The following is a 14,073-nucleotide window of genomic DNA, read 5'->3' on the forward strand; positions in this document are numbered from 1 at the left end:
AAAAATCCCATCGTTAAATCTACTTCAAAAAGTACATTTCCAGAAAAGTGATTTAAGTAAATGTACCACGTTACTACCCACTTCTGGCTTAAGAGTGAGCTCAATAACCTAGAGCACCTTTATTCCCCAAGGGAAATTCTTTCTCTGTTAGTTTGGTTCATGTCCTTGTACCTCATAAGAAGAAATCTTTGTGACTTCATTGTGACTCCAGCATTCTGACAGCGTGGGGGCGTTGGCCGCTGACAAGTGGTCTTTACAAGCCACTTCTAGTGTTAGCGCTCTTGGCTTGTGCGAGTCTTCAGCTGAGAAGCCTGTCGCAAGAGAAGAAAACTCTCTTGAAGGCCTGATTCCCAGTGATAATGAGGAGGCGGTCCGTAGCTCGCCATCTCTGAAGGGCAGATTGATACAAGACAATGAGGACGAGGCAGAAGGAGAGGAAAGTGACTCTGACGATATTCTAATGGAGGACAACCAGGTAGCTGACTTTGCCAGTTCCATGTTGGCTGCCATTTCCTGCTGGCACTATAGAGCCCGAGCTTTGCTTTCCATGGACTTCACAAGGGTGAGGTTCTCTGCCACCAAGGGGGATTCTGTCATACCCCGACCTCACCTGCAACCTGACCTGCATGTCTACCAGACCTCCCTGCCATGTTGCATGTGCTCTCACAGAATGCCTTAATCCACTAACAGCGCATACAAGCTGAAGCTAACTCTGTAGATCAACAGCACTGCTGGAGGAACTAAACAAAATTGTTACAAGGAGTTACCTTATTACAATTCATCAAATGAGGCATATACTGTACAGTGCTTATGATTCATTTTGTTCACTGTATTACTGAATTTCACTTTGTTGAGAGAAACATCTAGTAGTGTTACTAGCGTTATTATTGTTAATGATAAAAGTTTGATAAATTTTTTAAAGTTTTAAAGTTTTTCTTTGCATTCAGAATGGTAATAATAAAAAATTAATAAAAAAAATTGCCCAACCATCCATTTAGATTTAGCATAGAATAATATTTTCAAGTCTGCACATGGATCAGATATGGATCAAATATCAAAATTCAACAGCAACAAGCATCTGTGTATTTAGATATTTATTTTCGTGCTCCGCCCATTTTACTTGCATATGCGACTTTAATCATACTGCATGTTCATGAGAGGGACGCTTTGAATTTGATAAATCTCACAAGCCTGTATACACCATGTTTTATTACCGTGTAAAATCATTAAAGAAACCGTAATAGATTTATCGAAATAACAATTTCAGGTTACCCAGTTTTTCAGTGTTAGTTTTAGTGTGCCACCCTACTATGTCCCTCAGGCCACCTCATTAAACATTTCCTGGAGACAGTCAATAAAAACACCCAGTCAGAACTGTTCTCTCTGATTGCAAACACTCTCATACTTGTAGAACAACACACTGCAACCGAAGAACGTAAAACTGAGAACCTTAAATATATCATGAGTAACTCGATTACATTTTCACAATCAGTCCCCTCCACAGCCGTGTTTGATGGCTAATATTCATGAGGAGCGGTACTTCAAGTCCAATTAGATTCGAAAGCACTTTATTTTACAGTCCTGTTCCACATGTACATTCTATATCATTATTATAGTAATTACAATAACTTGGTACTAACCCTGAAACTTCCCCTAAACCCTAACCTTAACCCATGTAGTTACCCTATATTATTCAGTACTTTCTTAGAAATTAAATAATGTACTTGCGTACACTGTACAGTAAGTACATGTACAGTAAGTGCACATACTGTAAAGTGCAACCAAGATTTCTATGTGTGCGTGGCTCTCTAGTGCAATGTCTCAGTATAGAAAGTAATAGTAATACTATTTTACAAAATAATTCTAACTAATGACCTTGGACGGTTTGCACCAGCTGGTTTTAAGTTACTTCTTAGCCTAGTTTTGACATAAAGGGGCACTAAGTTACAACTTATGCACTAAATATTTACGGAAGCCAAGAGTAATGGTTGGAATAAACTAGACTGAGTGAATTGCATTAATAAGCTCTTGTTTTACCTGACAGACTTTAATCATTGTATGATGCTGGCATTTACACTCACTTACATTTTAAAAGAGATGTATGTGAATACATACATAAAGTAATTTATGTGAATAAATTACTTTCTTAGTGGCTCTTCAACAGTATTTATTTATTTATCCTTATTAATTTCAAATACAGTTTCAGACTGTTGTATATACTGTATCTATTCTGTTATTCATGATTAAGTAATATCGTATTTTTTAATGGAAACATATTTTTACCATTAGTTACTTGAGGCAAAAGAAGTTAGAATGAAGGATAAACAGAAATTGACGGCATTTCAACACAACCTTTTCTCATGTATTTGAAGGCTGCTATTGCATCACTGAGGATAAACGTCATATTATGTGACTGAGCGTTACTTTACGGAGAGCTTACAACCTACTAGCCATGTTCTGCCATAAGAACAAATGGTGCAACTGAATAGTTACAAACTAGCCAGTAGTTACTAAGTCTCTAGTGTGGAGTTTGTTTGAGTTTGAGAACTTTCGAATGGCTGGTGCGACCCTACCCAGGCCCACAAGGAATCTGCATGCACAGATTTCCACAGAATTGCACAACCCATCATTCACAAAGTTCTACATATCCTCCACCCCTTGTGTGTTCACTTATTAAATAGTGTACTTCATTTATCAATAAAACTGCATTACTGTCAGTTCTGTTTAACACATTTTTAACAAGAATTTCATCCCAAAATCAGCACAGAAAATTGTGGGGAAATTATACTTCATCTGGTCGTGCTAATGAATCTAACTTAAAGGGATAGTTCACTTTAAAATTAAAATTCTGTCATCATTTACTCACCCTCAAGTTGTTTCAAACCTGTATTAATTTATTTCTTCTGCTGAACACAAAGAAAGATATTTTGAAGAATGTCAGTAACCAAACAGTAGTCTGTACCCATTGACTTCCATAGTAGGGAAAAAAAATACTATGGAAGTCAATGGGTACAGACTACTGTTTGGTTACTGACATTCTTCAAAATATCTTTCTTTGTGTTCAGCAGAAGAAATAAATGAATACAGGTTTGAAACAACTTGAGTAAATGATGACAGAATTTTAATTTTAAAGTGAACTATCCCTTTAAACCATATTTGGACTGAGAATAATTGTCTTACTTAATAATTGTCTTGCTTAATAATTTGTTCCTAATGTATTGCTTATTTAACAGTGTAAATATTCTTATGCATTGTATTTAAAGTTAGTTGTTTTAAAGTGTCAAACACCCATGAATGCTAAAAACATGTTTTTATGTTAGGAGGAAGAGGGGTGTGAGGTCACTGAAAATAATTTGAATAGAGAAAATGGCCCATCAGTTGAACAGGTGGAGGCATATCTTACGGATGAAAAATATATCTCAGAACAGGTGAGTTGTTTACTTAACTTATTGATTATATACAGTAATTGTATTAGTTTTAGTACTTGACACCTAGAACTAGAATTGTACTGATTGGTAATAAGTTCATTTAGTAAGGTTACATAAACAGGTTACCATAAAGCTTACCAATGTTTTGAACTATGGTGGTATGTGTCGTATCAAGAGGTTATTGGCGATACCCAGCCATATATATATATATATATATATATATATATATATATATATATATATGTATATAAAAAACAGAATTCAAGGGATTCAGCTTGTAACTGTAATTTGACATTCTCTTCTTACCCTCTCAAGGACAAATCTCAAAACCTGAAAATAGCCTCGTACTGGGGATCCACTGAGAAATTAAAGCCAGACCACTTTAGTGATCCAGAGTCCATAGCGATGGACCAACAGGTCCCAAATATTCAGGATCTGGAGTCAGCAAGGGACAAAGATGATCAGAAAGGTCCCAAAGAAGAGACAGAAGAGGCCTCATCTCTGTCACAACAAACCGACACCCCTGGTGAATCTTCAGAGGAAGAGGAGAATGCAGAAGAGAAATCCGACTCCACTAGCATTCTACCATCATCTGTGCTTGATAAGGCCAGCGCCATTGCTGAACACTTTGTCTGTGCCACACGTCGTAGTAGCATAAGCGCGGATGTTTGCCAATCTCCACGTCTTCCCAGCAGGACTGGAAGCAGTCTAAGTCTGGGAGATTCCCATGGTCGTCAACACCGCCTTGCTAGCACCTGCTCACCTGAGTCACATGGCATTCCTTTGACCCAGGAAGCCCTTGCATCAGCAGACTTCATGATCGGGTCATCCGGGGACGACAGACTTTTTGACGCTGATCGAAGCATCGAGAGAAGAAGGGATTCAGTGCTATCCCGGCAAGATCAACTACTCATTGACAAGATAAGGAGCTACTATGAGAATGCAGAGCACCAGGATGCTACTTTTAGCCTAAAGCGTAGAGAGAGCCTCACTTACATTCCAAGTGGGCTTGTTAGGAATTCAGTTAGTCGTTTCAACAGCATTCCTACTGATAAAGGCCTTTCCCTAGAGAAGACCTCCAGTACATCTGGACCTGATGAAGCTATAGAACCTCTTTTTATTACCTCGGCTCTATCAGAGACCAACTTGAGTGCAAATTCAGCCTCTCTGGAACAACCTGTTATCAGTGATCCCACAGATTACACTAGGCTTGACTCTGATGTAGATGGTTTCATGAAACCTCAGTCCGTCTATTACCAAACTGAGAGTAAATTGGAAGATGTTTTCCGTCCCTCCTCTGAGATGATCAAAGTCTGGCAAGAAATGGAAAGAGAGGTCTCTAGATGTCAAGGGGACCTCAAAGCACTGAGGCCCAGAGAAACTCCTTATTATAGAGGAACCAGTCCCATTCTCCTCAGGAAGAGTCCTAACCTGGCTCAAAAGACACAAGGCAAAAGTGTTGATGGACAGGTTATATCTGAAGATTCAAATCTGAGCACTATCAGAGAGGAGTCCTTCACACCATCACCTTTGAAAGAGAAGGAAAACCGTGCAGCCAGTGAGAATGATGCCATCAGACCCAGACAATGTGAGGATGAATTTAGACCCCTTACATCTCTAGCCCCCAGAGTTATCAGGTTGAGAGGAGAAACTGAAGATGAGGGAGATGCAGGAGCACAGTCAGCAGAAGATGCGGATTTATCACAAAACAAAGTTCTCCATCTTGCAAGGAAGTACAGTCAACGCATTAAGTGCGCACAACCAGTGCTTAGACAGAGGAGTGAGGAGTCTGGAGATACGTGGTCGGCCACGAGGAACCTTCTGTCGGTGGTGGAAGAAAACCCAGAGGAGACCAAAGGTAAGATAGATCTTTTTCACTATAATCAAATCTTTATTTTAAAAAAGTGAACTGCATTTTCAACCAATTTTCTTCCATACCACAGCAGAATAGAACAACAGAACTGAGACGTTTCACTTTTTGCATTGCTCCTTGTCTGAGTTTGCAGCAATATTTTTATTATCTTTTTGTGTATTATTAATGAGTAATTGAATCATTTACTTTGTTCACTGATGCTTTCGAGAACGAAATACCACTACTGTGTGTTGGGAAAAATTTTTTCGCAATATATAAAATGTCCAAAAAAGAGAAAATGTTTAAAACGAAAATGTTAAAAAATGTTACATTTCAGCAACAATACAAGTGCTATGTGCAACTGACGCTTAATATACCCGAATATACTGAGCGAGAGACTTATGAGATGAGTGATACAGGCAAGTCCAAGTTAAGGAGTCTATTAACCTGAGGGAAGAAGTCCCTCCTAAGCCTCTCAGTTTTTGTCCTCAGACTACAGAAGCGCTTACCAGAAGGAAGCATGCTAAACAGACAGTTATCAGGGTGGTTGCAGTCCTTGATGATTTAACAGCTCTATATAGATGTCATGATGTCCTATGATGTCCTCGGCTAAGCGATCTACTCTCTGCAGAGCTTTACAGGCCTGATTAGTGCAGTTCCCATACCACACTGAAATCCATTTAGTTAGTACACTTTCTATTGTTGCCGAATAGAAATTTTTCAGGATTACTGGTGAGACCCTGAATTTCCTCAGCTGTCGTAGATGGTACATTCGTAATACATTCGTAATACTATCAGGGCCGGCGGCTTTTTCGACATTCACTTGCTTTAGAGTCCTCCGAACCTCGTCCTCAGTGACACTGATGACATGGTTGTACATAGAAAATATTCAGCTCGTCAGCAAGCCAAGAGTCTGCTCCCACCACAGAAGAGGGATTGCTTCTAAAGGCACTTATGGTCCTCAGTTCCTGCCATGTACGACTAGAGTCTTTAGCTGAGAGTCTCTAGCTGAAAATGAGACTCCACTCATTCTCTGTATCTAAGTTTAGCGGCTTTTACTGCGCGTCGGAGTCAAGTCACCTTCATTTATATAGCGCTTTTAACAATATAGATTTATTACAGTGATTCCTATTACAGTGATAATAGGAAATTAAAGTAACAGCGATTGTTTTGGCTTTACAGCAGCTGTAGATTAAAGTTATTGTCCAGCTAAAGTTAGATTTGATTGATTCACTTCATTGAGACAATTATCCCGACAACGTTTTATCTGTACAGAGGTAAAGGGAAGGGAATGAGGTCTTCACAGGGGAAAGACTAGTTGACACTTCAGGACTGCGTTGTCGTCATGTCCAGGCGCAGGTCCTTCATCAGGTCCGGATACGGCCTGGATTAGGGATGGGCGATATGAGCAAAAATACATATCACAATATTTTTCGATGTCCGGACGATATCGATATTATATTGCGATATGAGAAAAAAAATTGGAATCACATTTTAGTACACCTTTGTTAAATGACAGGCAAAAAATGTATTTAAACCCTATATATCTAGAAAAAGGTAAGGGATTTCATTGGACATAGAAATGAAATATCTTTTACAATTTAATGGGGGTACAATTTTAATGGGGGTACAATGGGGGCTCTTTTTTCTTGCCAAATAACATTCTATATATGGTCATGGTCAAATGGCTTTCCTGAGGTAAATGTTATCAAATCAAATCAAAATTTATTTATATAGCACAATTCGTACATCAAAGCAATTCAGTGTGCAAAACATCATAATAATAATACAAGATACACAAACACAAGAAAGAATAAAAAAGATTTTTTTTAAAGGGATAAAAAGGCATAACAAACTGTAAGGCTAAACAATATAGATGGACTGCATTTATATAGTGCTTTCGCAGACCCAATGGCCGCCAAAGCGCTTTACATGTTGCCTCACATTCACCCATTCATACAGCAATGCAAGGCGCCATCCAGCTCGTCGGGAGCAGCTGGGGTTAGGTGTCTTGCTCATGGACACCTCGACACTTGGTCAGGTGGAACCGGGGATTGAACCACCAACCTTCCAGTTTGTAGACAACCTACATGAACCACTGAGCCACTGCCGCCCCTATAGCTAGGTTTAAGAGCTCAATCATAAGCACGTGAAAAAATAAATGTTTTTAACTTTGATTTAAAGATCAACACATTTGGGGCGCATCTGAGATCTTCTGGTAATTTATTCCAGTCGTTTTTGAGCTGAGTATCATCAGCATAACAGTGAAAACTAATGTCATGCTTCCTAATGATATCTCCTAAGGGTAGCATGTACAGAGTGAAGAGCAACGGTCCTAGTACTGAGCCTTGTGGTGCACCATATTGAACTTTTGATTGATAAGACATCTTTTCATTTACTGCTACAAACTGATAACGTGCTATGCAATTTCACTAATGCCAACATCATTTTTGAGTCTATTCAAAAGAATGTTGTGGTCGATGGTATCAAATGCAGCACTAAGATCCAGTAACACTAATAGAGATACAACCACGATCGGATGATAAGAGCAAATAATTTGTGACTTTAATGAGAGCTGTCTCAGTACTATGGTACAGTCTAAATCCTGATTGAAAATCCTTGCAGATATCCTTTCTTGCTAAAAAGGAACATGGTTGTGAGGATACTGCCTTTTCTAGTATCTTTGACAGAAAAGCTAGATTCGAGATCAGCCTGTAATTGACCTATTCTGTAGGATCAAGTTGCGTTTTTTTAACAAGCGGATTAATCATAGCCAGCTTAAATGTTTTTTGTACGTATCCTAATGACAAAGATGAATCATCTACTTTGTCATAATTTACTTTGTCATAAGTAATCGGTGCAGATGTTGTACGTGCAGTTTAATAAGTGGTTGACTTATAAATTGGTTGCTGAAATATATATTGGTTGCGGTGATTCTACTTAACGTTGTTCAGTCTTTAATGTACTGTAACCAAACATAAAATGATCTTATGTTTTGCTGCTCCACAGGTAATCCAGACTTGATGCTGTCCGTGACTGCAAATGATCAGGCTGATTATGATAGAGACCAGAAGTCCCAGCTTGTGACTCCCAGCCCAGACTGCACTCCTAATTCTGTCAGTAGCCCAAAGGTCTTCTCCCCACATCTGTCCCATTCCAGGAGTCCTCTCAGTCCTCCACCTGAGAACTTCAGCTGGCCAGACGTCCGTGAGCTTCGCTCCAAATATGCACACTTCGACAGCTCATCTTCTCAGTCACAAGCTGGCCAAAGTCGTTCTGTGACAGAGAGGATGTTCGACGGCACTTCTAGAAGACGTTCTAGCTGCTCTTCTAGCCGCATGCTCACCTCTAATGGCTCCACAGACTCTTCTATTCACACACTTTATCCGGGAAGGGATACGGGAGAATTGCTGACTCGGAAGCATCGTACTGGCTCTCTGGACCAAAAATTGGGTAGTTTGTACTTGAGTGATCTGCATAGTCTTAAGAGTAAAACTACCAGCAGTGGCTACTATGTCTCCGCTCAAGCCACCCTTCCAAATGAGAAGAAAATAACAGTGGTTGAGAAAGTACCTGAGGATACACCACCAGTAGAGATGGACCTGCCTGCCAAAGAGTGCATGAAACAGGAAATGACAACAGATGACGGCTACGTCCAAATTCGTTCTCCAACTTCCCGTGAGAAGATCTCAATTATGGCTGTCATTGACCGCTGTCAGGCGTATCAGGAGTCAGAGGAATACCGACTGAGGGAAGAGGGAGGATCGAAGACAGACAGGAGCAAAAAACTTGAGAAAGCTCCATCCCCTAGTGATTACTTGGATGATGTTGTTAAAAATACATTGGATTCTGGGAAGAAGGCTGACGCTAGTCAACACAGCGTTGTTAAGAACCTCAGAGAAAAATTCCAAAGCATAAGATAAAATCACTCGTTTTATCGTTATGAATTTTATGTTTCAGAAATACTGGAAAGCTGTTGGCTGTGAAATACTTTGCTTCATTAATTTCTCTCTTTTTTTAATGTCTTGACCACTGAAGTTGTCAGTATATATTATGCTGTAGCCAAATAAATCATTTGGCGAATTTAAACCTCAAACCTAATATTCTTTACGTTTTGTATGCTACTTTACTGGTATTTTGGACACTGTTTGATTTATGTTGCCTACTGTTAAACCTACGTTTTTTTATGGTCTGGATGCTAGGCAGCAAGTGTAAATATTGTACATTCTTGTACATACATTCATTCTGATGTACCATTCACATATTTGATTGTAGATATACGTGTATGTGCTTGGTAGTAGTTTTACATAAATGTAAAGGTAATGACATTCTTCTTCATGATTGTTTAAATTTTGGCAAAAGTATTTAAATTCATGTAATACTGTATACTATGCCAGGATAGACTAGACTTTAGTGTAATTCCAGTCTAGACTCTAAATGGAACAGACCACTTGAAAACGGGGTTTTATTTAACTTTTAACTAAAAGATATGTTAAAGATTGTCCGTAGATGGCATGCATGGGCCAAATGTATATATGTACCTTTGTACCAAAGTGGATTTAGTCCCTTTTTTCTAGGAAACTAGATCCTAATGTTTAAAGACATACTGTGAGAAGAAGTAGTACAGTATGACAATTTTTTTCTGAAATTTTAAGCTTACCATGTATGATTGTGGTGCATGATAAATCTGCCACTAACATCAGACTTTGGGTGATGCCACAATTTGGTAAACACTGTTGGTTAAGCAGCCCATTCTTCATAACTGCTCTCTTATTGATCATTGTGTGTGTCTCTCTCTGTTATTTATTAAGATTCTATTGATTCCTCTTATCTGTCTGACTTAATACAAATGCACCAAAAAAATACAGTTCATAAAGAAAGAAAAAATCACTCCATAATAAAACCGAAGGAAATTCAACTTAGCAAAGACTTGGACAGATTTTGTTTATGTCCCATTTTAATGACTGATCTGTAGGTCTCTTATGCAAATTTTAGTCAAACCAAGATCATTTATGACTCCTTTCAACACTGTTTCTGAGGTTTAATCAAATCAGAACTTGATAAAGCCTCCATGTCAGTTAATGGTATGATATTAATACGATATTCATGCAAATGCGTTTTTTCAGATATGAAACTCAAATATTTTTCTGAGTTTTTCTAAGTTCTACGTGCAACACTTGAATGACTTAAGCCATTCAACATTAGCCATCACTGAGCAACTGTAGCAGAATTTCAGCATTTAAATGTCAAAACATGTAACGGCACCTCATACATACCTCGTAAATATTTACAATTTGAATCACCTAGCCAAAGTCAACATTCTTTGGATTTACAAATTTAGCAAAATTATAAGAGATTAATAAATGCTGAAGAAGTATTGTTCATTCCTAGTTCATGTTTTAACTAATGTAAACCAATTAACTTTATTATAAAGTGTAAATACTGTTCCTTGTTTGTTCATGTTAGTTCACAGTGCATTAACTACTGTCAACAAATACAACCTTTGATTTTAATAATGTATTAGTAAATGTTGAAATTGCTACCACAGAAACCGAAAATTCTCGGGCCAGCAGCATATGTCCAAATTTCAATCTTAACCGTTCTATTTCATCAGAAACTATCTGAAAACAGGGCTTTAAGTGTAAAATACCGAACTTGTCCTTTAATTATAGACCAATTCCAAAAATACAATAATATATAAATATTTTTCTAAATAATAGTTCTGAATGTCCTGTTTCACCCTTTCAGAAAATCATTGATAATGATTGGGCCTCTAAATATGCACACTGAGGCATTTTACAATGATTCATGAATCATGAGGGGCAAAGGAATAGTCTGATTATTGATGATCACAATTTCTCAATCAAATCCATGTACTTGAACTGTCAGTGAACTCTCACTAAATAACCTGACAAGAAACAATGAGGATGTTTTCTTGTTTTCAAAAGCCGGTGAAAGTACGCCACACAATGGCCGCATCTGGTAAATGCACTGTTAACAAAAATATGACAAAAAATCGATCTGAAATTTGATCAATTTTAATTTCCAACCTCCTAGATATGTTTGATGCCTTTAAATATTATTTAAGAGGATCAGTTTGAAACTAATTAAAATAAATGTGTATGCTTATATTTCCAAATACCTGCAGTTCTTCGACATTCTGTCACAAGGAAAAGTGTGTAGGCAACGTCTGCTCAGAACATGAGCACTTTTCCACGTTAAAGACCGTTTTTTATCAAAATGAACGTTGCCGTGGGTTTTAGCATACGCACACTCTAGCTAATTGAAATTGTTTTATTAATGAGGCCTCTCATTAGCACATGTACTGTACATCACGGAGACGTCTATTTTATGTGCGTGTTTACATCTGGAAGACGTATTTTTGGAAGAGTGTTTGCTCATCTGCAATACGTCTATAGAACGTTCCCTGTCAGATGTCAAATACTGTAGATGTTTAGAAAATGTCTTTAAGATGTTTATGATTTAAAATATATGTAAAATTGATATCTTACAGACGTCAATCAGATGTTAGTAAACAGTAGATGCTTTCCAGATGAAGTGATCTTTAACAGATATCTTGCAGATGTACGTATGCTATCTAGTCTTCATTTGATATGATTTTGCTTTACAACTTAAAAAAATTATTATAACTCTCTACAATATACTTAAAATAGAAGGTGGAGACTCTCACATATGTCCAACAATATATTATTTTCCTGGATCTGTAGGCTATGTTTATGGAAGCCTCTCAAAATACACACTACGGTTATAACTTTTTTTACTATTTTTCAAATAAAAGATTTTCTGTATAATAAATTGATGAACTTTTGCTTAAAAACAATGAAACATGCCCTAATTGCTCTGTTTAAACAAAGGTCACCTCAGATTAATAATTATAACAAGCATATAACAAACGTTATTGCTTATAAGTAGCACTTCCTAAAACTTTCTAGAACTGTTTAGAACATTCTAGGACTGTTAAGAACTTTCTGGAATTTTCTAGAACGTCTCGGTTACGTAACCTTCGTTCCCAGAGGAGGGAACAGAGACTTGAGTCAGAAGTGATTCTGACGAATGGGGATCGCTTGCGAGAGCCTATCTACTTCGAGTGAAACTAAAACGAGCCAATGCACATTGGCATGAGATAATTGCACCGGCTGCTGTGCATCGTGGCGCGAGCATATAATGAGCAGAAGGTGCGTTCCCATCCTTGTTTTTCAGCTGAGGAGCCGGACCTGTGACTCGGTCGTACAACGGAAGCTCAGCAACTGTGGGGAAGGGGCTCATGTCTCCGTGCAGAGACGACAGAAGGAAAGACACAGGCTCGTCCGCAGAGGAGCTGATCGTAGAGAAATACACATATGGGGTCGCCGCAGAGACCGCTACATATGGACACCCAGCCTAACACAGGTTCCACAATGCATACGAGTGTAGGCCTGACGTCAGACGCTCCGCAACGTCTGACTGCCGCAGGGGTGGTGGAGGAGCTCACAGGGTTAGCCATTTCTGGGTAACACTACTGGAGCAAATAGACGCACGTATCTGGCCCATGGGGGTGGGAGTGGCGTTAAGAACGACACTAAGCCGACACTAAGAACGGGTCCCTCGCGCTACTGACCACCGGGGCGTGTATACGGGAAGATACCGGCTCTACACGGAGGCTATAGAATCTAGCGAACGTGTTAGGTGTCGCCCAGCCCGCAGCTCTACATATATCTGTCAGCTAGGCCTTGGCCTTGAGCCAACGCCCAGGAGGAAGCAACACTTCTTGTTGAGTGTGCTCACAACCCGAACGGGCAAGGCAGGCCTTGGGCTTCGTAAGCCAAGGCGATGGCATCCACTATCCAGTGGGCCATCCTCTGCTTGGAGACAGCCTTTCCCTTCTGCAGGCCTCCGTAACAGACGAAGAGCTGATCTGAGGTCCTGAAGCTTTGCTTTCTGTCCACGTACAACCACAAGGAGCGGACGGGACAGAGAAAAGCCAAGGCTGGGTCTGCCTCCTCCAAAGGCAGCTTGCAGGTTCACTACCTGGTCCCTGAAGGGAGTGGTAGGAACCTTGTGCACATATCCAAGCCGGGGTCTCAGGACAACATGAGAGTTGGCGATTCGTCGACTGAAAATGCTTGCAGGTTCCCTACCCTCTTGATGAAAGCCAAGTCAGGAGCACTGTCTTTAGTGACGGGATCTTTAACTCAGCTGACTGCAGTGGACCTGATAGTGGTTCAAAGGGTGTGCAGGCACCGGGGCCAGCTGTGTGCCAGTGTATCCGTGCCGATGGTCCCCTCAGTCAGGAAGTAAAACAACTGGCAATGTGTCGAGTCCGGAGAGGTAACAGATCTATCTGTGCAGCTCCGAAGAGGTCCCAAATCAGCTGGACCGCCTGGGGATGGAGACGCCATTCTCCCGGAAGCGTAGGCTGTCGTAGGACATTCACCGTCTGGCTCTGAAGCGAAAGACAAGGATGCGAACGCACCTTCTGCTCATTATATGCTCGCGCCGCGATGCACAGCAGCCGGTGCAATTATCTCATGCCAATGTGCATTGGCTCGTTTTAGTTTCACTCGAAGTAGATAGGCTCTCGCAAGCGATCCCCATTCGTCAGTTGTAAAATAAGCTCTCGTTTTTTAAGCGAAAGTGAATCGATTTATGAAACAGGAAATCTTTTATTTGAAAAATAGTCATAAATTTATAACCCTAATACACACTCTGCTTTAGTTCACTTTAAATCCCTTAAAATTGCAAGAACATGTTTTCACCTCAAATATAGTCTCTGCTCTAAAGTTGTTTGTTCAA

General features: G+C 39.5%; 1 protein-coding gene across 2 annotated transcripts in view; it reads left to right on the forward strand.

Annotated features, from left to right (window-relative positions):
* Positions 1 to 10,204, forward strand: part of LOC307012772 (pleckstrin homology domain-containing family G member 3) — an 80,115-nt gene extending 69,911 nt beyond the window's left edge. For both annotated transcript variants that reach the window (XM_079639815.1, XM_079639816.1), the window contains 3 exons: positions 3,321 to 3,428; positions 3,744 to 5,286; positions 8,290 to 10,204. In XM_079639815.1, coding sequence (XP_079495941.1) covers positions 3,321 to 3,428; positions 3,744 to 5,286; positions 8,290 to 9,203 — 2,565 coding nt within the window. In that variant the 3' untranslated portion in view covers positions 9,204 to 10,204. The remainder of the gene's footprint in view (positions 1 to 3,320; positions 3,429 to 3,743; positions 5,287 to 8,289) is intronic.
* Positions 10,205 to 14,073: the final 3,869 nt, after the last annotated feature.

Source organism: Phoxinus phoxinus, assembly GCF_949152265.1.
Source record: "Phoxinus phoxinus genome assembly, chromosome: 16".
Taxonomy (NCBI): Eukaryota; Metazoa; Chordata; class Actinopteri; order Cypriniformes; family Leuciscidae; genus Phoxinus; species Phoxinus phoxinus.